Source organism: Amphiprion ocellaris, chromosome 3, assembly GCF_022539595.1.
Source record: "Amphiprion ocellaris isolate individual 3 ecotype Okinawa chromosome 3, ASM2253959v1, whole genome shotgun sequence".
NCBI lineage: Eukaryota > Metazoa > Chordata > Actinopteri > Pomacentridae > Amphiprion > Amphiprion ocellaris.
The window spans coordinates 40,969,195-40,992,651 of NC_072768.1; the positions used below are offsets into that span (position 1 = coordinate 40,969,195).

The window sequence follows — 23,457 nt, forward strand, 5'->3', positions numbered from 1 at the left end:
TCTGACTGTCTGAATCTCTGAGTCTGACTGTCTGAATCTGAATCTCTGAATCTGACTCTTTGAATCTGACTCTCTGAATCTGGATGTCTGAATTTGACTCTTTGAATCTGAATCTCTGAATCTGATTCTCTGAATCTGTGAGTCTGACTCTGTGAATCTGACTCTTTGAATCTGAATCTCTGAATCTGACTCTTTGAATCGGACTCTCTGAATCTGACTCTTTGAATCTGACTCTGAATCTGACACTCTGAATCGCTGAGTCTGACCATCTGAATCTCTGAATCTGTCTGAATCTGACTGTCTGAATCTCTGAGTCTGACTGTCTGAATCTGAATCTCTGAATCTGTCTGAATCCGACTGTCTGAATCTCTGAGTCTGACTGTCTGAATCTGAATCTCTGAATCTGACTCTGAGTCTGAATCTCTGAATCTGAATCTCTGACTCTCTGTATCTGAATCTCTGAATCTGACTCTCTGAATCTTTGCAGCCCAGTAAGCTGCAGCGGTTAGACTCCGCCCCTCGCGGTTCAGAACGTCACTTCGTGGAGCTGATTGCTCAGAAGCAGCGTCTGCAGCAGCTGGAGTCTGAATACGCCCAGAAGATCCAGAAGCTGAAGGAAGCTCAGGCACTGAGGAACCGAGGACTTCCTGCTGAGCCGCCTCCAGCCTCGACTCCGGTGGACCGCCAGGTGGCGCCGCCCGCCGGCGCCTTCGCCGTGCCACAGCCGTCCCTGCACGACCTAACGCAGGACAAACTGACCCTGGACAGCGAGGACGCCGCCGAGCCCGAAGAACCAGAACCTGCACCTGCAGCTCCAAGCGGCCGCCGCTCCTCCCTCCGACAGTCCAGCAGCTCCTTCACCAAACCGCACCTGGACACGCCAAGCTCTGCCCCCTCCAAAGACGGCGGTGCCAAACTGACCAAGACAGAGCCTCCGGCTGAGACGTCCGTGGGTCTGGACCTGGACGCTCTGAGGCGGCGCTACCAGCTGCAGGCCCGGCTGGGAGACCTGCTGCTGGGGGAGCTGCAGCAGCTGGGGGCCGCTGTGGACGGAGCCCCTGCTGGACAGGTGAGCAGCTACGTGCTGGGAGGAAGTCAGTCCTCTCCACCGCCACAATAAAACACTGTTAAAGTGAGAGAGTAGAAACAGAAATGAAGAATGAAGAATGAAGCAGAATCCTGGTCTGTTTGTTTCATGTTTCTGTAGAATCAGAGTTAAAACACGGAGCTCTAAAGCAGACGGTAAAGTTTCTGATTTAGTCCTTTTTATTTACAGAACTACACATAAATATGACTCTAAGCTGATTGGTTCAGTCTTTACTGCAGACAGGTAACCAGTTTCATATTTACCTGCCTCAGGTGAGCTGACATCATGAAGCTGGTTGGTTCGTTCTGAAACTCTTCATCTTTAAAATGGTAGCGTTCTACTGAGGTTCTCCTGAGGTCTGTGGAGCATTTCCACGATGACTCTATTGCACATGCTCAGTGCGTTCCATGTGGTTCTACTGCAGGTGCTTCCTGTGGAGGTGGAAACGGCAGCAAGCCAATCAGGTGGCTCAGAGCTGAAGCCCGTTCCCTTTGGAGCCTATCGCAGCCCTCTGCTGGCGTTCCGGTCGTACAGGTTTGTTCCTGGAACGTTCTTTAAATGTCCATGTCCTGTCCAGGTGTGATGGACTCACCTGTCCTCCTCAGGTTCAGTCCCTACTACCGGACCAAAGAGAAACTGTCCCTCAGCTCTGTGACCTTCAGCAACGTCATCGAACCCAACAGAATCTTCTGTCGCTTCGACCTCACCGGGACCTGCAATGACGACAGCTGCAGCTGGTGAGACGTCCCCCTGTCTGTCTGTCCTAATGTCTACTGTCTGTCCTCATGTCTCCTGTCTGTCCCCTGCAGGCAGCACATGAGGAACTGTACTCTAACTGGGAACCAGCTGTTTGAAGACATTCTGTCCTACAACCTGCAGCTGATTGGTTGTTCTGAAAGCAGCTCGGGCGAAGACATTGGTGCAGCTACAGGTCAGTCTGGGAGACTGTAAACTCTGGTTAACTAACTCTGGTTAACTCATTCTGATTAACTACCTCTAGTTAACTGTAACTAGCGGTTAACTAACTCTAACTCTGATTAACTAAGTCTAACTCTAGTTAACTTACTCTGGTTAACTAACTCTAACTCTGGTTAACTAACTCTAACTCTAGTTAACTCGAACTAACTCTGATTAACTAAGTCTGACTCAAAGCTGACTCCAAGTCTTCAGTTGATGTTTTCAGCTGTTAGCTCTTTTTTCAGAGAAATACATGAAGAAGCTGTTTGGTTCCAACAAGGACCGGATGGGACTGGACCAGAAGGCCGTCCTGCTGGTCAGCAAGGTGAACGAGAGCCGGCGGCACGGTGAGTCCCCCCTAGACCTGGGTCCCCTTAGAGCAGTGTTTCTCAAATAGTGGGGCGCGGCCCCCTGGGGGGGCACAGAGGCATGTCAATAGGGGCGCGGGCGACTGGGAGGAAAAGGTTTTTCAACACGGAACTAATTAGCTGAACTATTGTTTTAACGTCGGCCTGTTTTTCGCGGCGTACAACAATACTGAAATTGTGCTGGCCCCATGGACTGTATATGCCATAGATATAAATAATAATAATAATAATGATCTTCTGTATATATCTATGGTACATGCACTGGCCGTTCAGACGCCGAAGTACAGACTTCAGAGAACGGGAGAACGCATCGTTAATGTGCAGTCAGAACACCAGCGTACTTGATCACGTCACGTACTCGGCTCATCTCCTCCGATTATTTTTACCAGCAATGTCAAACATACGGCCTGTGGGCCAAAACCGGCCCACCAGACGGTCCATTTCGGCCCGCGGGACGACTTTACAAATGATAAAAATTACAACAACATTAACTGTAAATTGTAAATTTGTAAAACTGTAAATTTAAAATAATTTCTAGAACTTGACAAGTTGTTCTGATCATGAAGTAAAATACTAGATTGTTCAGTTCCAGATACCTGTGACTGAATGTTTTGTATTTTTGTAGATAAACTGTTATCTGGCAGTTACAATGCATGTGTAAATGATGAACTGAGGCATAATAGGCTACTGTTGAAACTGAACTTGTTTTCCTTAAGAAATTTCAGATTCATAATATTTTGTAAAAAGATAGTTCATTAAATGTGAACATTTTCAGAATGTACTTTTTTTGAACTAAAACAAAGGGGAAGAGTTGGAGTTGTGGTTATTTATAGGTTATTATGCTGTGATTTTACTGGTGGGGCCCACTGGAGATCAGATTGGGTTTATGTGGCCCTGGACTAAAATGAGTTTGACACCCCTGATCTTTACTGTGAAAAACAACAAAATGGAATCAGATAAAATAACACAGCCCTGCATATTCATGTTTTCACAGTTTTTTTTATATATATATATATATGTATATATATATATATATATATATATATATATATATATATATATATATATATATATATATATATATATATATATATATATATACATATATATATATACATATATATATATACATATATATATACACACACACACATACAAGCACGAAGTTATTGGGGGGGCACAAAAGTTTTTTGTCCTCTGAAGGGGGGCCCGACAGAAGAAATTTGAGAACCACTGCCTTAGAGTCACCTGTGGGTCCCTTTATGATCCCTGTAGAGTCACCTGTGGGTTCAGGTGAAGGAGCAGCCGTCTGACTCATGTCCTTGTTGTCCTGCAGTTCCTCCGTTCACCACCTGTAAGGACATGAGGAGGTGGAGGCCCAAACCAGCGACGCAGAACCGCCTGAGGACCGAGGACGGCAGTGAGGACGAGGCAGGTCACCTGACACCTGGACGAGCAGGTGAGGAAACAGAGCTGGAAGTGTGATGAGAACAGAGTAAAAGCCTTTGTAGAGTAAAACCTTCCAATATTCCTGAGTTCAGACTTTAAATAAAACACTTGTGGTTCAGATTTCCTCTCCTAGCAGCTGATTAGTAGCTGCAGCTGTCTGGAATCCTCCAGGACTGGAACCAACGTGTCTCACTGTTAGAGCAAAACATCTGGTTCCTCTGAAAATAAACAACATGAAGTAGATCCTAATCTGACAGCTTCTGGTTGGTTTTCCAGATGACGTCTGTAAGTCCAGTCTGTCCACGATGGACGTCTGCGTCACCTCCGAGGACCGCCGCTACTTCATCAGCGAGACAGACGACATCTCCAACCTGGAGAGCAGCGTCCAGGAGAGTCCCCGAGACACTCAGCTGTGGATCAAACTGGCCTACAAATACCTCAGCCAGAGTGAGACGTAGGTGGCCCTGCCCCCTGAGGAAGCCCCGCCCACCAGGCCCCGCCCCCGCTCTGATTAACCCTCCTGTGTTTCTCCTGCAGCTCTGCAGCAGAGAGCCTGGAGGCTGCCCTCAACACGCTGTCTCGAGCTCTGGAGAGCAACTGTGACGACCCTGAGGTGTGGAGCCACTACCTGACGCTGTTCTCCAGGAGGGGCAGTCGCGAGGAGGTGCAGGAGATGTGTGAGATGGCCGTGGAGCACGCCCCGGACCGCCTCGTCTGGTGGAACGTACGTCTGCAGGTCCTCCGCTCACCTGGTCCATCAACACGCAACACGCTTCATCAACATGCTTCATCAACACGCAACGCGCTTCATGAACACGCAACATGCTTCATGAACACACAGCATGCTTCATCAACACGCAACACGCTTCATCAACACACAACACGCTTGATGAACACACAACACGCTTCATGAACACGCAACACGCTTCATCAACACGCAACATGCTTCATCAACACGCACCATGCTTCATGAACATACAACATTTACCTGACATGTTAAAGCTGCAGTGTTTGTTTACCTGAGGGTTACCTGCTCTCTCCCTCAGTACCTGACCCTGGAGAGCTCTTTCGAGGGGAAGGACTACGTCTGCGAGCGTCTGCTGCACTTCCTGCAGGTGGAGGCGTCCTCAGGTGTGTCGGAGAAGCTTTCCTTCCAGCTGATGGAGGTTCTGCTGTACCGAGTCCAGCTCAGCATGTTCAGCGGCCGCATGGAGAGCGCTCTGGCCCTGCTACAGGTGAGTTACCTGCAGTGGTATCCAGGTGAGTTACCTGCAGTGGTATCCAGGTAATTTCCTTCATTAGACCTGCAACAGACTGTAAACACAGAACATCAGTCAGAACCATAGAACCTGCAGTAGTACACATGATACCAGCGTATTAAATACTATTGGTTCCATCTTCATTAATGTTCCAGAGACTGGATATTTGTTTAATGTGAGGTTTTTATAATCTTTAAATGAAAGTTGTTTAGATTGTTTAGCTTTGTTCTGCTTTAATCTTCCTGTTAACTATCAGCTGACAGCAGGTTCTAGAAGCTCAAACATTTCAGGAGTTCTGCTCTCTGCGGAACCTGCAGAACCACGTTAGTTCCTTCAGGAGGAACCCTGATGACGTGTGCTCCTGCTTTCAGAATGCCTTGAAGTCGGCTCAGGACCGCAGTGTGGCCGACCTGCTGCTGCCGGCCGACCGGGTTCTGCTCTGGCTCTCCTTCATCCACCTGACCGAGTTCGACCGGCTGCCGGCCAACCTGTTCGACCCGGCCGAGTCCGGCCCATCCCGGCTGGTCAGCAGAGATGCCTTCCTGCTGCCCTGGAGGACGGAGACGGACGTCAGCACGCCACCCGACATCCTGGTGGCCCTGTTCCAAGGTAGGAGACCATAGAGAACATAGAGAACATGGGAGAACGTAGGGAACATGGGAGAACATAGGAAAATATAGGAAAACATAGGGAACATAGGGAATGCAGGGAACATAGAGAATGCAGGGAACATAGGAGAACATAGGGGAACATAGAACGTAGGGAACGTAGGGAACATAGGAAACATGGGGGAACATAGGAGAACATAGGGAATGCAGGGAACATAGAACAAGGGAGAACATAGGGGACATAGGAAAACATAGGGAACATAGGGAACATGGGAGAAAATATGGAACATAGGAGAACAAAGGAGAACATAGGAGAGCATAGAACACGGGAGAATGTAGGGAACATGGAGAATGTTGGGAACGAAGGGAACATAGGAGAACATGGGGAACACGGAGAACATAGGAAACATAGGGAACATGGGAGAAAATAGGGAACATAGGAGAACATAGGAGAATATAGAACACGGTAGAATGTAGGGAACGTGGGAGAACATAAGGGAACATAGGAGAACATAGGGAACATAGGAGAACATAGAACACGGGAGAACGTAGGGAACATAGGAGAACAAAGGAGAACATAGGAAAACATAGGGAACATGGGAGAACATAGGGGAACATAAGAGAACATAGGGAACATAGAACATAGGAGAACAAAGGAGAACATGGGGAACATAGAGAACGTAGGGAACATAGGAGAACATAGAACACAGGAGAACGTAGGGAACATGGGAGAACATAGGGAACATGGGAGAACATAGGGAACATAGGAGAATGTAGGGAACGTTGGAGAACAAAGGAGAACATAGGGAACAGGACGGGATGGCTAGGAGCCGTCCACATCTGGAACCAAAGCAGCAGAACATCTGTGTCTGTGTTTCAGATGCCATCCGTCAGTGCAGCCACGAGTCCGACCTGCTGGCCTGCCTTCCTCTGCACTCCAACCTCATCCTGCTCCACAAGCTGCTGCACAGGTGAGACCAGAGCTGACAGGTGTTCTACCTCACTGACGTAAAGAACCATTCTCCACACTGGAGAGAGAAACTCTTCATCTGCTCTAATTAAAACCCTCTGAGTTCATTCTGCTTCATTTAGAAGAAGTTCCCTGATGTGACCCAGGGTCCGACCAGGACATCAGGGCCAGAAGTTAAATTCTTCAGGAAGCTTTGCAGATTTAGAGCCAGCATGAAGGTTCCACTGAAACCACAACAGAACTGTATATAGGTGTTCTGTGGGTGTTTTCTAGACCTGCTGATGCTAATTAGCTGCAAGCTCCTCTAAAAATTAGAGATCGACTGATATGGGTTTTTCAGGACCGATACCGATAATTAGTAGTTAGATGAGCCCGATAACTTCGTTTAAATGCCTAAAGCATGTTTATTTAGTCAAATAGAAAATAAAACTCCAGAAGTGCATGGATTTCCTAGACTCAGAAGCATCTCTTATAAAGTTGAATAAAAGCTTAATTAAAATAGCTCCCTGAAAATTTTCCACAGTAAATAAAGTAAAATTTAAATATAACTATAATTACTTATCTTTGTTTTAACCCTTAGGAATCTGGAGGGACAATTTGACTGAGGTCCGTTTTTGACTAATTCTGATTTTACCTTTATATTTCACCTTAAAAATTGTTGATCTTGCTTTGCTTGGTGTCCTTTTTTCAGCACAACCTCACCTGTATGATTCTACAATTATTTATACATTTTTGATATAATGTATGAACACACTTGACCTGAAATTGCAGAAAAAATACAAAGTCCAAGTAGGAAAAAGTTATTTTTTTTACTGTGGACACCATAAACGTGAAAAGAATCCTCTTCAGAACTTAGAATGCAAATATAAATTATGTCATAAAATAATGTGCAAATTTAGCAGTCAACACAGTTATATACCACTATTTGCACTGAAATGCGGGAAAGATTTAAGCGCTTTTACACAACTATTTACAAAATCATCCAGAATCACAATAAAAATTTTACATAAATGAATTTGTGCCACTCCAAAAAACTTTTACTGTCCACCACAGTGTCTGCAATGGCAAAAAAAATAGAAACGGGCTTTAGGACCATGGGGAGAATCTGGAGTCCTGGTGTTCTCTATTGCTGGAATATGTTTATTATTATTATTTTACATCTGAAGCAAAGTCTTCATTTCCTGTGCATCTTGTGTCTTCTCTGTGTCCAAAGCCAGTGAAGGATGTGCTGCTGTCTGAGTGGAGCTGAGAGCTGCTCTCCCATAGAGTTAGAACTGTCCCCTGACTAAAGACAATGATAGAAAGTTCCAGATCCACAGTTTGGCCGTCTGTCCTCTGTGTATTTCTAGAATATTCGACTGTCTTACTAGTAACACAGAGACGCTCTGACTGGGATCATGTCTGTGCAGCTGCTTCCAGTCAGTGTCTCTGTCCCCCAGCTGCTCCCAGTCAGTGTCTCTGTCCCCCAGCTGCTTCCAGTCAGTGTCTCTGTCCCCCAGCTGCTCCCAGTCAGTGTCTCTGTCCCCCAGCTGCTCCCAGTTAGTGTCTCTGTCCCCCAGCTGCTTCCAGTCAGTGTCTCTGTCCCCCAACCGCTCCTAGTCAGTGTCTCTGTCCCCCAGCTGCTGCAAGTGTTGAGCGTCTTTGTCCCAGGTGCTCCCAGCAGGGAGTCTCAGAGCTGTTTGTTTTTCACACCTCACAATGTTTCTGATTGTTTTTGTGTCGGCTACAGAAGGCTTCACAGAATCTCCCTTTTAGCCGTTCACCATACAATGACGCACGAAATGCACTCGCCTAAAGTTCGCTCAAAAGTACAGCGTTTATTATTGATCATAACTCTGGTTTTACTTGGCCGATCAACACGATTCAAAAACTGGTAGAAAGTTCAAAATCCGCTCTTTCGACCCAAATTTAAAGGGAGACTCGTCGACGCTTCGTCTTCCTGCTTTGTTCAATTATGCAGAGGGTTAAGTAATTCACAGACATGTTGGGAGGTAATAGGAGTTAGCAGAGCTGCCGCTAACGTTTGCTCTGCTCTTAGGTTATTCTGCTGCTCACTGTAACGTTAGTAGTAGTGGTGAGATGTAGAGCACTGGGATGTTTCTTACAATTTCGGAAGAGTTTTCTGCGTTTACCTTCGACACGTGTTTTCTCTCTGGAGCTTCTCACACGAGAAAACTTTCTGCAGTGTGTGTGAGGACAGCTAACCAATCAGAGGGCAGGGTGGATAGTGCTGGAGACAGAAGGCAGGAGAGAGAGAGGCGCAGCATCTGAGCCGAAATAACCCAGTTTTAAATTGATTTCTTCATATCGGCCCATCGGATTAAAAAAAGGCCGATGCTGATATACGTCAAATTCCCAAATATCGGCGCCAATAATCGGCCTGACCGATAATCGGTTGATCACTACTAAAAATACCTGAAAAAACAACTAGAACCAGAAGGAACTCCTGAGAACATGTTTTTCTAAAAATATCTGAATAACCGATTAGAACCAGAAGGAGCCGGTGGGTCCTGACGTTCCTGCCAACAGAGGCATCGTCTGTAGAGCAGCACATGGAACCATCAGAACTTAGACCCACCTGGTCTCATCTCAAAGTAAACAGCTGATAGACGACAGTCAGCAGGTAGACAAACACACCTGTACCTCAGTAAGCGCTCCACCTGGTGGAGCAGCCAGGTAATGCAGCAGCTTCATCACCTATTGATCACCTATTGATCAGCTATTGATCAGTTATTGATCAGCTGATTGTCCTGGAGCAGCTCAAGTTGTTGTTTATGTTGTTGTTGATGTTGTTTATGCTTATGTCATTATGTTGTTGATTATGTTGTTTATGTTGATGTTGTTGATTATGTTGTTGATGATGTTTTTGATTGTCGTTTATGTCATTGATGTTTATGTTGTTTATGTTGTTGTTGATGTTGTTATGTCATTGTTGATGTTATTGTTGATGTTTTTGGTTGTCATTGTTGATGTTATGTTGTTGATGATATTATGTTTTTTGTTTGTGTCATTGTTTGTCATTGTTGATGTTGTTTTTATGTTGTTGTTGATGTTTATGTTGTTTTTGTTGTGTGTCCCTGCAGGTACGATGAAGGTGTGTCTCTGTGTGAGTCTCTACTGCAGCTCCATCCAGACTCGTGCTCTCTGAGAGACGCCCTGGCCGACCTCCACCTGCAGAGAGGAAACGGCGAGCAGGCGGTGGGGGTGTGGCTTCATGCTCTAGCAGAGTGTCCTCACAATGCAGAGGTGTTCTACCGCTGCTGCAGGTTCCTCATGGCTCAGGTGAGCTCACCTGTTTGACTCATTTAATGAGCTGCTGCCTGACGGAGTTGAACCTTTACCCTCTGTGTTCTCAGCCGACCCTAATATACTGTACTCTATCTATCTATCTATCTATCTATCTATCTATCTATCTATCTCTCTCTCTCTCTCTCTCTCTCTCTCTCTATATATATATATATATATATATATATATATATGTATATATATATGTGTGTGTGTGTGTGTGTGTGTGTATATATATTAAATATATATATGTACACACAAATACCTGACCCTAATATATGTATATATATGTATATATATATATATATATATATATATATATATATATATATATATATATATATATATATATATATATATATATATATATATATATATATATATATAAATAATGCTAATACCTACCCCTAATATACTACACTCTACACTATTATGCTACATGTACTTATATATCATACTAATCCATGACTCTCACCAGGACCAGTCCAGTGCCGTCGTCCCGCTGTTCAGAGGATTCGTCCTGTCATTCTGCGACGACCAGGACAGCCAGAGCACACCTGTAGACATCCTGCGGTAGGTGGAGCTCCACACAGGTGGAGGAGTGATAATGGAGGAGTGATGGTGGAGAAGTGATAATGGAGGAGTGATAATGGAGGAGTGATGGTGGAGAAGTGATAATGGAGAAGTGATAATGGAGGAGTGATAATGGAGGAGTGATAATGGAGGAGTGATGGTGGAGAAGTGATAATGGAGGAGTGATAATAGAGGAGTGATGGTGAAGGAGTGATAATGGAGAAATGATAATGGTGGAGTGATAGCAGAGAAGTGATGGTTGAGGAGTGATGAAGCACTCTGTGTCTCCTCAGTGTGGTCCTGGGTTTTCCCTCCAATCAGCTGCTCAGAGGTTCCATCATCAGGAAGGAGCTTCAGGAGCAGCTGAGTCAGCAGAAGTCCTTCCTGCACCTGATCCACTGGTGAGTTCACCTGCTTACTTCCCTGTTTACCTCCCTGTTTACCTGTTTACCTCCCTGTTTACCTCGCTGTTTACTTCCCTGTTTGCCTCCCTGTTTGCCTGTTTACCTCCTTGTTTACCTCCCTGTTTACCTCCCCTTTTACCTGTTTACCTCCCTGTTTACCTGTTTACCTCCCTGTTTACCTGTTTACCTCCCTGTTTACCCATTTACCTCCCTGTTTACTTGTTTACCTCCCTGTTTACGTCCCTGTTTACCTCCCTGTTTACCTCCCTGTTTACCTGTTTACCTCCCTGTTTACCTCCCTGTTTACCTGTTTACTTCCCTGTTTACCTCCCTGTTTACCTGTTTACTTCCCTGTTTACCTCCCTGTTTACCTGTTTACCTCCCTGTTTACCTCCCTGTTTACCTGTTTACTTCCCTGTTTACCTCCCTGTTTACTTCCCTGTTTACCTCCCTGTTTACCTGTGTTTAAATGAGCATCAGATCAGAACTTCTTCCAGCTCGTCTCTCAGAATGCTGATCTGGGAGCAGTTCTCTGCTTTTATTTCATGCTGTTGGACTACTGTAGCTTCCTGTAGGTCGGCCAATCAGAATGCAGCAGCTCGTCTCCTAACGGGACAAAGAAAGACGAGCATCACGCCGGTGCTGTCCTCCCTCCACTGGGTTCAGTTCAGGACTGATTTTAAGATTCTTTTATTCTTTTAAAGCTGCAGTTTCATTATTCATAGTTTAATCTGAATATAATGAATACTAAAGCTACAGTTTCATTAATTATGGGTGAACCTGATGAATGGAGAACCAAAATTATGACTCCGCAAAAATATCTGTTAAAACCCGACAAACCCGAAGAACCCCTGAACTCTTCCTGTTCTTATTTTAATTTTATTTATTTATGTAGTTTCTGTGTGTATTTCTATAGTTCTCTATTTCATTCATTCAGTTCTTTATTTAGATTTACTCTTCAGAGTTCTGTTACCTCAGGATGACCTCAGAACCTGCAGCTGCTGCATGGTTCTGCTGGTTCTGATGGTTCTGCTGGTTCTGATGTGTTGCAGTCGCTGGCAGTGGCTGCACGGTTCTGCGGATCAGACGGTGGAGGCGTTTGAGAGAGCCCTTGGTTCCACGCTGCAGCTGGATGAGCTTCACACGCTGTGGATGGAGTGAGTTCTTCTGTTCTTCCTGCTACTCGTCCTGTTGCGTGTCCTGCTGCGTGTTCTGCGACGTGTCCTGCCTCTCACTGCCTGTGTCTCTCTGCAGCTACCTGCTGTTCAGCTGCAGCCCGCAGGCCTCTGACCCGGCTCGGTCCCGGCGGTTCTCCGACCTGGTGCAGCGCTGCCTCAGCACGGTACCGACTCGCCTGCAGGTTCCCTTCAACCCGGCAGAGTTCTGGAGCTGCTACCGGTTCCACAACAAGGCAAGAGTACACCAGCATGTTCTGTTCAACTTCAGAAACCCGTGACTGAGCCCCGGTTCCCTCTGTAGAACCTGCGAATGAGGTTCTTCAGGGGGAACCGTATTCACAGGTTCTGTTATTTCAACAAACACCAGAATACATTGAAACTAAAAGAACGCGTCAAACAACCTCAGCCTGCTGCGGTTACCGTGGTGACACCTGGTGAGGTCACACCTACGGTTACCGTAGTAACAGCCCCTGCTGTTAGTCTGCAGGCTGCAGGAAGGTCCTGACCAATCAGAGAGCTGATTGTGGTTCTTCCATGTCCAGGTGGTGTCTCTGTACCTGAGCTGCCTGCCACCATCCCAGCATGCACTGGTGCTGGAGAGGCTCCGATACGCCATGCCCAACAACACGGAGCTGGGACTGAGGTACGCCGTCACTGCTGCTGGGGGTGATGAGGTCTTTAATGTTGTTGTTGTTGTTTATGGCAGCTGTGTTTATGCCCAGGTTGCTGTTGTTGTTTTTATTATTATTGTTGTTGGTGTTTATGTCCAGATCATTGTTGTTGTTTCTATTGTTGCTGTTTATGTCCAGGTTGCTGCTGTTGTTTTTATTGATGTTGTTGTTGTTTTTATTGTCGTCGTCGTTTACGTCCAGGTTATTGTTGTTTATGTCCAGGTTGCTGTTGTTTTTATTGATGTTGTTGTTGTTTATATTGTTGTTGTTTACATCCAAGTTGTTGTTGTTTTTATTGTTGCTGTTGTTTTTAATGTTGCTGTTTTTAATATTGTTTTTGTTGTTGTTTTTATTGTTGTTTTAATTATTATTGTTGTTGTTTACATCCAGGTTGCTGCACCAGGAGTTCCAGGACGGGAGCATGGAGCAGCTGAGGTTTCAGGCCCGCATGCTGAGCAGCAGCGCCCCCCGCTGTCTGTCGGTCTGGAAGATGTAAGTTCTAAAACCAACCATCTGCAGATTATTCCAGCAGTTCAGGTCATAAACCCAGAATGATCCACAGACAGTCTCTGCTGCAGAACACGCGTGTTAGAAACAGCACGGCTCTTGTTTACAGATGAAGGCTGCTGGTTGCCAGACATGATCAGTCAGTTAACTGATTAAAGTGTATTAGCCAATGAGGCAGAAGAAGATTGTACACATCAGAAGATGTGGATCAGCTGTAGAACCTGGAGATCAGCAGGTTCTCCACTGATCAACCCCCTCAGCTGAAGACCCTGAACCTGGAGTTGGTTCTGACGGCAGCACCTTGCAGCTCAGCCACCATGAACCCAGAACATTTACTGTTTACCTAGGAGCTGTGTCCTTCAGAGGTGATGTCCGGGTCCAGTTATTCTGACTGTCAGCTCTGGTTGGAGGTCATGAACCTCTTCAGAAGTCTTTGTCATGGTGCCCGTTGCTGCTAAACTCCCACAATGCTCTCTGCTTTAACTGTAGTCTGAGTGATGTCTCCTCTGGTCTCTACAGGATTAAACAGGAAGAGGCTCCACCCGGTGGAACAACCAGGAACTGTCTGTTGTGTAGGGCTAGATGGTGATGTCCCTTCTTGCATACATGAGACACCTCAGACTCAGTGGCATGGTCCAGTGGGTGAGGACATCCTCTGGGTTATCCAGTGGGTGCCCTCCTTCATCGGTGTTTAGCTGATAGACACCTCCAGAGGGTTCAGCAGTGAATCCCAAGTTCACCCCCTAGATGCCGTCTACTCACCTGAAGGTCCAGGTGGAGTCCTTTCTCTTCATCCATAGCCACTGACTTCCCTTTTCAGCAGCTCTGGAGAGGCCCTGATTTCCTGCCGGTGGGCCTTCCCATGTACTCCCATCTCCTGGAGAAGCCTAGATGTCCAGGTGGCTACGAATCCTCTGCAGCCTACTTCTACTGGTCGGACCCTCACCTTCCAGCCTCGCTGCTTTGCATCGGCAGCAAGCTCCATAAATCTCAGCTTCTTGCGCTCATAGACCTCCTCTACTGAGCTCTCCCAGGGCACTCTGAGCTCCATAATGTAGACGTAAGAGAAGCTCACCATAGCACCAGGTCTGGTCGCAGGTTGGTGGATGTGATCTCAGATGGGAAGCAGAGCTTTTGGTCCAGGTCTAACAGCATCCTCCAACCGCAAGCTCCTCCTGGGCAGCCGAGAGGGGCCCACCCAAGAAGACTCTCACCCTCCTGAACAAATGTTGTTTGTTGCCATCGGGTCGACGTGGGTGGAAAGGCATTAACACTCCTCTGCTGTGTCTCCAGCACCAGTTCCAGACACTTCAGCACCTGGTTGTGCCGCTAGGTGTAACGTCCTTGAGCAAGGCTGGTCCTGCAGCCCACTAAAATGTCTTGAGTGGAGCTGGAGTCAGTGAGCATGTAGGGTCTTCACCATCCCATTGGTTGAGGTTTTTGGGTGATGGGAGGACATCATAGGCAGCCTTGATGGTGAAGCTTCCTCTAAACGTCTCCGTATCCCACAGCTCTGGACCAGAGATCTTTCTGTTTTCTACTCCTTCTCAGGTCATCCGCTGCCCTCGCTTCACCTGTGCGATGGCTTTTGCTCCCCTGTCTGCTTCCTCTTGCCATCATACTTCCTGCACCACCAGGTTGCGTCTTTGGGATGGAGTGGCCTTGTTCCTGGCTGGGCTGCTGGTCTCAAGGCCAAGACCACCTCTTCCCTGCTGGCCTACAATGTCCCTATGTCTGAGTGCTGCCTTTGCCTGCTCTGTTGCCCCTGATGGGATCCACCTCCCCCTAGTTGCCAACTTGGGGGCAGGTTGAGCTGATTGGATCGCTTAAATCCTGTAGCATCATCTCCATTTTTGCTTGGGCACACTTGTACTCCTCAGATAAGCTGGAGATCAGCAGATCTAGAATTCCTTTGCCATAGAGCAGAATACTGCAAGCATCTTCCTAACAAACGCCAGGTCCGTCGTTCACAAAACAGACGAGCTGGAACTGCTGCTAGCTAGCAACAAAGCCATACGGGACTGCAGCACAATTATTATCACGGAATCGTGGCTACACCCACTTAGGGCTGGGCGATAAATCGGTTTTATCGATTAATTCGAGTTTGTACTTAATGTCGATTTGTTTTTACGAAAATTGATTTTCTCATCAAGGGGCTGCACAGTGGTGTAGTGGTTAGCACTTTCACCTTGCAGCGAGAAGATCCCTGGTTCACGTCCCGGCTTTCCCGGGATCTTTCTGCATGGAGTTTGCATGTTCTCCCTGTACATGCGTGGGTTTTCTCCGGGTACTCCGGCTTCCTCCCACAGTCCAAAAATATGCTGAGGTTAATTGATCATTCTAAATTGCCCGTAGGTGTGAATGTGAGAGTGATTGTTTGTCTCTGTATGTAGCTCTGCGACAGACTGGTGACCTGTCTAGGGTGTCCCCTGCCTTCACCTGAGTCAGCTGGGATAGACTCCAGCCCCCCCGCGACCCTAATGAGGATTAAGCAGTGTATAGATAATGGATGGATGGATTTTCTCATCAACATCCGCCACCAACGCCTGCCTGCTGGGCTCCCGTAGTTCAGAGTGCACGCCCCCTTCCCTCCGCGCTTGATACACAAACAACATGGCGGCGAGCGGCGTAGATCTAAAGGCGCGTGTCCACTAGATGCGATTTTCCCACACGGCAACGCACCGCATCTGAAAATTGCACGGACGGCGGTCACGAGCGAACCACAACATGGTCACGTGACAGCGCTGAGCAACAGCAGGCCGCTACGTGGTGACGTCACCGACCTTTCAGCTGGACAGTCCTGCAGACAAGTTGGATAAACATAGCGGCTCGGCCGCAAACTTTCCCTTTTATTTCAAAAAACACGTCAGCGAAAAGTATTTCTGAAAGCATTTGAAGCGAGAAATAATCTGCAGCAGCTGAATCTGTCCTCATTTTATGTCACTGACGCCTAGTTTAGAAGTTTGAGGACAGTTTAACGATGCGTGGAATCTCCGCACACCGCATGCAATTTGCATAAAGTAGAAGTCAGTCTACTTTATGCAAATGAGCTGCAGCCTTCTCCGGGTAAACACACCGGATCACAGCTGGAAACGCACCGCAACCGGACCAGCATGCCACATGCAGCGCATTTCCAGCTGCGATCCGGTGTGTTTACCCGGAGAGGGCTGCAGCTCATTTGCATAAAGTAGACTGGACTCCGGTGTGCAGAGATTAGGTAGGGGGTTAAAAAAAAAAAAAACGAATAAATCGTGAATCGGGATTTTTTGTGGAAAAAATCGGAGATTTTTTTTTTTTTTAGGCCATATCGCCCAGCCCTACACCCACTCATTCCCGACGCTGCTGTTCAGCTAACAGGCCGCAACCTGCACCGTCATGACCGCAACACTGACTCCGGTCAGAGCAGAGGAGGGGGACTCTGCATCTACACACACAATGACGGGTGCACAAACAGCAGAATCATTTACACCCACTGCTGTCCGGACTTGGAGGCCATTTCAGTCATGTGTAGACACTTTTATTTGCCGCGGGAGTTAAGTGTGGTGGTCATAACAACAATTTACATTCCACCTGATGCTAGGCTAATGTTAGCCTAGCCCTCTCGTGCCTGCATGACGTCATCAATAAGCAGATGCGGGATCACCCAGATGGAGCCTTTGTTGTTGCTGGGGACTTTAATAGAGTCTGCCTAAAGACTGTGCTCCCCAGATTTGTACAGTATATGCAATGTCCAGCCAGAGGGGACAACACTTTGGACAGGGTCTATTCTAACCTTAAGCAGGCATACAAAGCCGTCCCCCTCCCCCACCTGGACATGTCAGACCACCTCTCCCTGCTCCTAGTTCCTGTATACACCACCATCAGGAGGAGAACAAAGCCAGTGACTAAGACTATTACAACCTGGCCAGCAGCAGCACTCAGCCAGCTGCAGGAAGGCTTCCAGAGTAAAGAGTGGTCTGTATTCAACCATATGGACTTAGAGGAGCGCACAGACACCGTGTTATCCTACATCAGTTACTGTACAGATACTGTTACTGTGGATAAACGGATCAGGGTTTATTCCAACCAAAAGCCCTGGATGACATCTGAGGTGAGAACGCTGCTGAGAGCACGGAACTCTGCCTTTAGATCAGGGGATAGGACCCTGTACAGCACAGCTAGATCTGACCTCAGGAGAGGCATCAGAGCAGCGAAGGAGTACAAGAGGAAGGTGGACTCTCACCTCGAGAACAACGACCCACAGCGGATGTGGCAAGGGATCCAGCAGCTGACGAAATACAAAAGCAAGTCACCAGCAGTAGCGGCTAACACAAAGGCCTCGTTAGCGGATGAATTTAACAGCTTCTTCACCCGCTTCAAGTCATCAAGATCAGCCACTCCGCTAGTACATCGTCGACCCTCCAGCCCCCAGTCTCTCACTCTCCAGGAACATCAGGTGAGGTGTGCACTGAAGGCAGTAAATCCAAGGAAAGCTGCCGGACCAGACGGCGTTCTTGGAATGGTGCTTCGTGCTTGTGCAGACCAGCTGGCAGGAGTTTTGACGGGGGTCTTCAAATCATCCCTGTCACTGGCTGAAGTACCGCCTTGTCTAAAGGCAGCTACTATTGTTCCAGTGCCCAAGACCACAGCCATCAAAGACCTTAATGACTACAGACCAGTGGCACTGACGTCCATGGTGATGAAGTGCTTTGAAAGGCTTGTTCTCCAGCACCTTAAAGCCTTTCTCCCCCGGAACTTCGACCTACACCAGATTGCCTACAGGGCAAACCGGTCCACAGAGGACGCCATCACCACAGCTCTTCACACAGCCCTGACCCACCTAGAGCTCCCAGAAACCTACATCTGGATGCTGTTCGTCGACTATAGCTCGGCATTCAACACTATCAGCCCCGACATCCTGGTGGAGAAGCTGGTGGACCTGGACGTGGACCCCCTCATGTGCTCCTACATCAAGAACTTCTTGACCAACCGACCACAGGTTGTGAAGGTGGGTCAGCTTTATTCATCCACCCTGTCACTCAGCACTGGTTCCCCCCAGGGCTGTGTGCTGAGCCCCCTCCTGTAGCCCTGTACACGTACGACTGTTCACCCATCCACCCTCCAACACCATCATTAGCCCCCTCCTGTAGCCCTCTACAGGTACGACTGTTCACCCATCCATCCTCTAACACCATCATTAAGTTCGCTGATGACACCACTGTGGTTGGCCTCATCTCGGGGGGTGATGAAACAGCCTACAGGGAGGAAATACAGGAGCTGGCAGGGTGGTGTTTCAGGAACAACCTGGAGCTGAACACCAAGAAGACCAAAGAGATGGTCATTGATTTCAGGAGGCATAAGGGGGACCGTGCTCCACTGTCCATCAACGGGGTTTGTGTGGAGAGAGTGGCCTCCTTCAAGTTACTGGAGACTCATTTATCTGAGGACCTCACCTGGACAGCCAACACAGCAGCACTGGTTAAAAAGGCACAGCAGAGACTCCACTTCCTCAGAGTGCTGAGGAGGAACCACCTGGAGGAGAGACTGCAGGTGTCCTTCTACCGGGCCACCATGGAGTCTGTGCTGACCTACTGTGTGACTGTCAGGTTCTGCAGAGGGTTATCAGGACAGCAGAGAGAATCATCGGCTCGGCTGCCCTCTGCCCCCTCTGGAGAACATCGCGACCTCCCGCTGCATCGGCAGAGGGAAAAGATCTGGGCAGACAGAACACCCCCTGGCCAGAAGCTGTTTAGCCTGCTGCCATCAGGGAAGAGAGTGAGATCCTCAAAATGCAGGACAAACAGGCTCAGGAACAGTTTCTATCCATGGTCAATCAGACTCCTGAACGCCTAACAACCATTTCATCTACCGCCCATATTGCACATATCTGGCCTCCTTTGCAGATGTCTTTTTCAGTATTGTTTTGTTATATATGTACATTCGAATTTATTATTTAATGTTGGTATTTTATTATGTACTGTTTGTTGTTGTGCACCGCGTCCAGTGGAAGCTATATTTTCGTCATGCCATGTATGATGACAATAGAGCTATCCTATTCTATTCTATTCTATTCTCTTCTCTTCTCTTCTATTCTATTCTATTCTATTCTATTCTATTCTATTCTATTCTATTCTATTCTATTCTATTCTATTTTATTCTCTGCTGAGGCCCCTGGGAAGACCAAGTCATTGCATTGAAGCTAACCAGTCTCTCTAGCTTTTCCACCTTAGACACTGGTACTTCATACAGGGTTAGTGGCCACATAAGGCGTGGAAGTATTCCAAACTGCATACACCAGAGCTTCTGCTTGCCAGGAAGCTAGGTTCTATCAATGTTCACTAGGCTGCTGGTTACCTCCTTCCTAAGCTCGTCTACTTGCTCTTTGTCTTTGAGGGAGGCATCGTACCATCGGCCTAGGCTTTTCACAGGTTTCTCTGAGACATTTGGAATAGTCTCATCGTTAATGTGAAAGTGATGGTCTGATAGTTTCCCTTTGATGATGGAAATGCTTCTGGACTTGAGCCTCAAGCAATCCAGCTCCATGTTTTCCTGTAGCTTCCTCAGCAGTCAAACGGTGCAGGCCTTGGTTGTGGTGAGTGTTGTGAGGTCGTCCATGTAGACTCTGAGTGGCGGCAGCCTCAGTCCGGGTCTGATTTGCTGTCCTCCGACTACCCAACAAGATGCCCCAATGATCACCTCTATGGCCATGGTGAAGGCAGGCGGGAAGATGGTGCAGCCGGCCATGATTCCCTCCTCCAGGTGTTGTCATGCTGTGGTGTACTGAGCTGTTGTAAAGCAGAGCTGAATGTCCTGGAAGTAAGCCTTGATGAGGGTTTTAAGAGCTACTGGGACCATGAAGAAGTCGAAGGCTGACCACAAGAGGTTGTGAGGAACTGAACCAAAGGCGTTCGCAAGATCCAGGAAGCCCACATGAAGGTCTGATCCCTCCTTCTTGGCAACCTGGATCTGGTGCCAATGATGCTGGCATGTTCCACACAACCAGAGAAGCCTGAGATGCCTGCTTTCTTGATCGACGTGTCAATCAGCTCATTTCTTTGCTGGTATCCTGCCAGCCTGTGAGCGACCACGCAGAAGAAGATTCTTTCTTCAATGTTAAGAAGACTGATCTGGTGGAACTGGCCAATCTCCAATGAATCCTTTTCCTTGGTAGTAAGGATCCCTCCGGCTCTCAGCCAGGCTGTTGGTATCCCCTTCTTTTCCCACACAACTCTCACCAGCTTCCAGAGGAATCGTAGGACATCTGGTGTGTTTTTGTAGAGCCTGTATGGAACTCCGCTGGGACCTGGTGCTGATGGAGCCCTCGCTCTACGCAATTTTTTCAACCTCAATCCACCTGGGTCGGCAGGTGTCAAGGTACAGTTCATCTACATCTACTGACATCAGGACCTCCTTCTTCTGCCTTCATGGGTTCCTGTGTTTCTAATCGGTAAAATTATTGACAGAAGTTCAGCATTCAGAGACCTGCTGGGTTTGGATCTGTGGAGTTTTCTGTGACCATCTGTGTTTTCTGTGACCGTCTGTGTTTTCTGTGACCGTCTGTGTTTTCTGTGCAGAGCGATCGCTGTGGAGACGGAGCTGAAGCAGCGGTCGGAGGTGAGTGGAGGTTGGAGACACTCAGCTGCCTGATCAGAACCATCTAGAGATGAAGGAAGGAGGACTTTAGTTCCTAGTGGAGGACTCTGATAGAGCTGCTGTGACGTCTGATGGCCACCAGGTGTCACTGTGACGGTGGCTTGTTCCTCCTCTTTTATCCTCTCTGTGTCTTCCAGGTCAGACTTCTGTATCAGCAGGCTGTCCAGCATCTGCCTCTCTCTGCTGCCCTGTGGACCCATGTAATTCACTACAGAACCTCACAGAACCACACACAGAACCACACAGAACCAGCCAGACCCAACACACCTCCACAATCAGCTGGTCCTTTATCAATGATCAGAGTTCTACCTTCATCCTGGGAATATTTCCAGAGTTCCAGGTCCTTGAAGTCCATAGAGAACATCCTGGAGAAAGTTCTAGAGTCTACTCTAGAACTTTCTCCAGTTGTCGGTAGGTCTACTCTAGAACTTTCTCCAGTTGTCGACAGGTCTACTCTAGAACTTTCTCCAGTTGTTGGTAGGTCTACTCTAGAACTTTCTCCAGTTGTCGTAGTTCTACTCTAGAACTTTCTCCAGTTGTCGGTAGGTCTACTCTAGAACTTTCTCCAGTTGTCGGTAGTTCTACTCTAGTACTTTCTCCAGTTGTCGGTAGGTCTACTCCAGAACTTTGTCCAGTTGTCGGGAGGTCTACTCTAGTACTTTCTTCAGTCGTCAGTAGGTCTACTCCAGAACTTTGTCCAGTTGTCGGTAGGTCTACTCTAGAACTTTCTCCAGTTGTCAGTAGTTCTACTCTAGAAATTTCTCCAGTTGTCGGTAGGTCTACTCTAGAACTTTCTCGAGGGGATGTTCTCCTTTCCTGCTTCCAGTCTTTAAGTTTAGTCTCACTTAGAACATTCCAGGTTCTTGAAGTCCATAGAGGTTGGTCCAGAACTGACCCCAGATCAGTTTAAATCCATCCAGGTGTCTCAGTCTGAACCTGTTTCTCAGCTCTGAACATCTCCTGTCTGGAGAGAAAACCAGCTGATTGATGGGGGTTCTGGTTGGTTCTCATGGAATGACGAAAACTCACAAACACCATTTTACCGTCTCAACTGTATGCAGCTTGTTCACCTGCCTCCTCCCCCCACAGCGCCTGCTGTCCGAGGCGGCAGAGGGCGGAGACTGGGAGAAGGTGCGTCGCCTGGTGGACCTCTGCCAGCAGGTGGGGGTCAGCCTGAGTCTGGGCGAGGCTCTGGGGCCCGGGGGCCGATCCACGGACCTCTGATCAAACTGATAATGGACTAGTCAGGCTGCAGGGACGGAGGGAGAGACGAGGTAAGGCAGTCCCTCCTCCCCCACCTCCTGCAGCTCCTCCCCCAGGATGGAGAGCTCCTCCCCCAGGACGGAGAGCTCCTCCCCCAGGACTGCTGCTGTCTGTAAGTATGTCCTGCTGAGTGATGGCTTCACTCTTCATCCTCTTCTCTTTGGTTCTCCCCTTTCAGTTGGATCATTCCCTCCCTGTTATTCATCCTGAGGGGGGTGTGGGGCAGTGGGGGGGCAGTGGGGGGCAGTGGGGGGCAGGAGGGGTATCGGGGTATCTGTGAGGTTCTGCCCCCCTGTTTGTTCTAGATTTACCCCAGTAGTGACGCTGCAGCTCCTTTCTTTTCTTTGTGTCTGAGGAAACGCGGACTTTTATTTGTTTAAACTGAACAGAAGCAAACTGATCATTGATTGGCTGTCGGTGGCCGCCTGCCTGTGTAGTGCGCTCTGATTGGCTGCCGCAGAGACTGATCCCGCCCCCGCAGGACTGATGTCAGAACGATTAAAGGGAATCAGCAGCAGAGCCTCCCTGTTTTCTACATTCATGTCATTAAATTATTTTCTACAAACTGCAGAGTCTAGAGTGGTTCTTGAGTTGCGTCTCTCTGGAGAACATCTGGAACATCTGGACCATCTGGGTTACCTCTTCTGGTTCCTCACCTGTAGAACTGAATAAAGCTGCATCACTGGAGAACATCTAGACCAGGGGTGTCCAACATGCGGCCCGCAAGCCAAAAGTGGTCCTCCAGAGGGTCCAATCTGGCCCTCAAAGTGTAAAAATTCCAGAGAAGACATTAACTGCAGATTTTAAATTAGTAAAACTATAAAATCATTTCTAGACCATGACAAGTTGTTTGGATCAGAAAGTAAAATACTAGATTGTTCATTGTTCTTTTGTCACTTTGTGTCTCATTTTTGTTATATTTTTCTTGTTTTTGTCAGTTTGTTTCCTTTTTGTCTCATTTGTGTTTTGCATCCTATTTTTGTCATTTTGCTTTTTTCGTTTTGCATGCTGTTTTGTTTTTTGTCTCGTCTTTGTCGTTTATCCATTTTTTTGTCGCTTTGTAACTTGTTTTTCTAATTGTCTCTTTTTGTTTTGTTTCGTGTCGTTTTTCCTCATTTTTTTGTTGTTTTGTGTCTCATTTTCGCAATATTTTGTCTTGTTTTTGTAGGTTTTTTTTTTTGCCTTTTCTTGTTTGACTTGTCGTTTTGATCATATAGTAAAACCGGTCCACTGGAGATCAAACTGG

General features: G+C 47.5%; 1 protein-coding gene across 5 annotated transcripts in view; it reads left to right on the top strand.

Annotated features, from left to right (window-relative positions):
- LOC111570896 (zinc finger C3H1 domain-containing protein) overlaps positions 1–22,445 on the top strand; it is a 40,420-nt gene extending 17,975 nt beyond the window's left edge. For 3 of the 5 annotated variants that reach the window (XM_055009385.1, XM_055009386.1, XM_055009388.1), the window contains 21 exons: positions 488–1,069; positions 1,512–1,621; positions 1,693–1,824; positions 1,897–2,018; positions 2,290–2,391; positions 3,749–3,871; positions 4,138–4,315; positions 4,399–4,597; positions 4,908–5,096; positions 5,492–5,729; positions 6,609–6,699; positions 9,782–9,980; positions 10,462–10,556; positions 10,850–10,957; positions 12,013–12,117; positions 12,215–12,371; positions 12,681–12,781; positions 13,200–13,301; positions 20,870–20,909; positions 21,086–21,148; positions 22,038–22,445. In XM_055009385.1, the coding sequence (XP_054865360.1) occupies positions 488–1,069; positions 1,512–1,621; positions 1,693–1,824; positions 1,897–2,018; positions 2,290–2,391; positions 3,749–3,871; positions 4,138–4,315; positions 4,399–4,597; positions 4,908–5,096; positions 5,492–5,729; positions 6,609–6,699; positions 9,782–9,980; positions 10,462–10,556; positions 10,850–10,957; positions 12,013–12,117; positions 12,215–12,371; positions 12,681–12,781; positions 13,200–13,301; positions 20,870–20,909; positions 21,086–21,148; positions 22,038–22,172 (3,171 nt within the window). In that variant the 3' untranslated portion in view covers positions 22,173–22,445. The remainder of the gene's footprint in view (positions 1–487; positions 1,070–1,511; positions 1,622–1,692; positions 1,825–1,896; positions 2,019–2,289; positions 2,392–3,748; positions 3,872–4,137; positions 4,316–4,398; positions 4,598–4,907; positions 5,097–5,491; positions 5,730–6,608; positions 6,700–9,781; positions 9,981–10,461; positions 10,557–10,849; positions 10,958–12,012; positions 12,118–12,214; positions 12,372–12,680; positions 12,782–13,199; positions 13,302–20,869; positions 20,910–21,085; positions 21,149–22,037) is intronic. The other 2 variants (XM_023273891.3, XM_055009387.1) reach the window with 2 other exon arrangements.
- Positions 22,446–23,457: the final 1,012 nt, after the last annotated feature.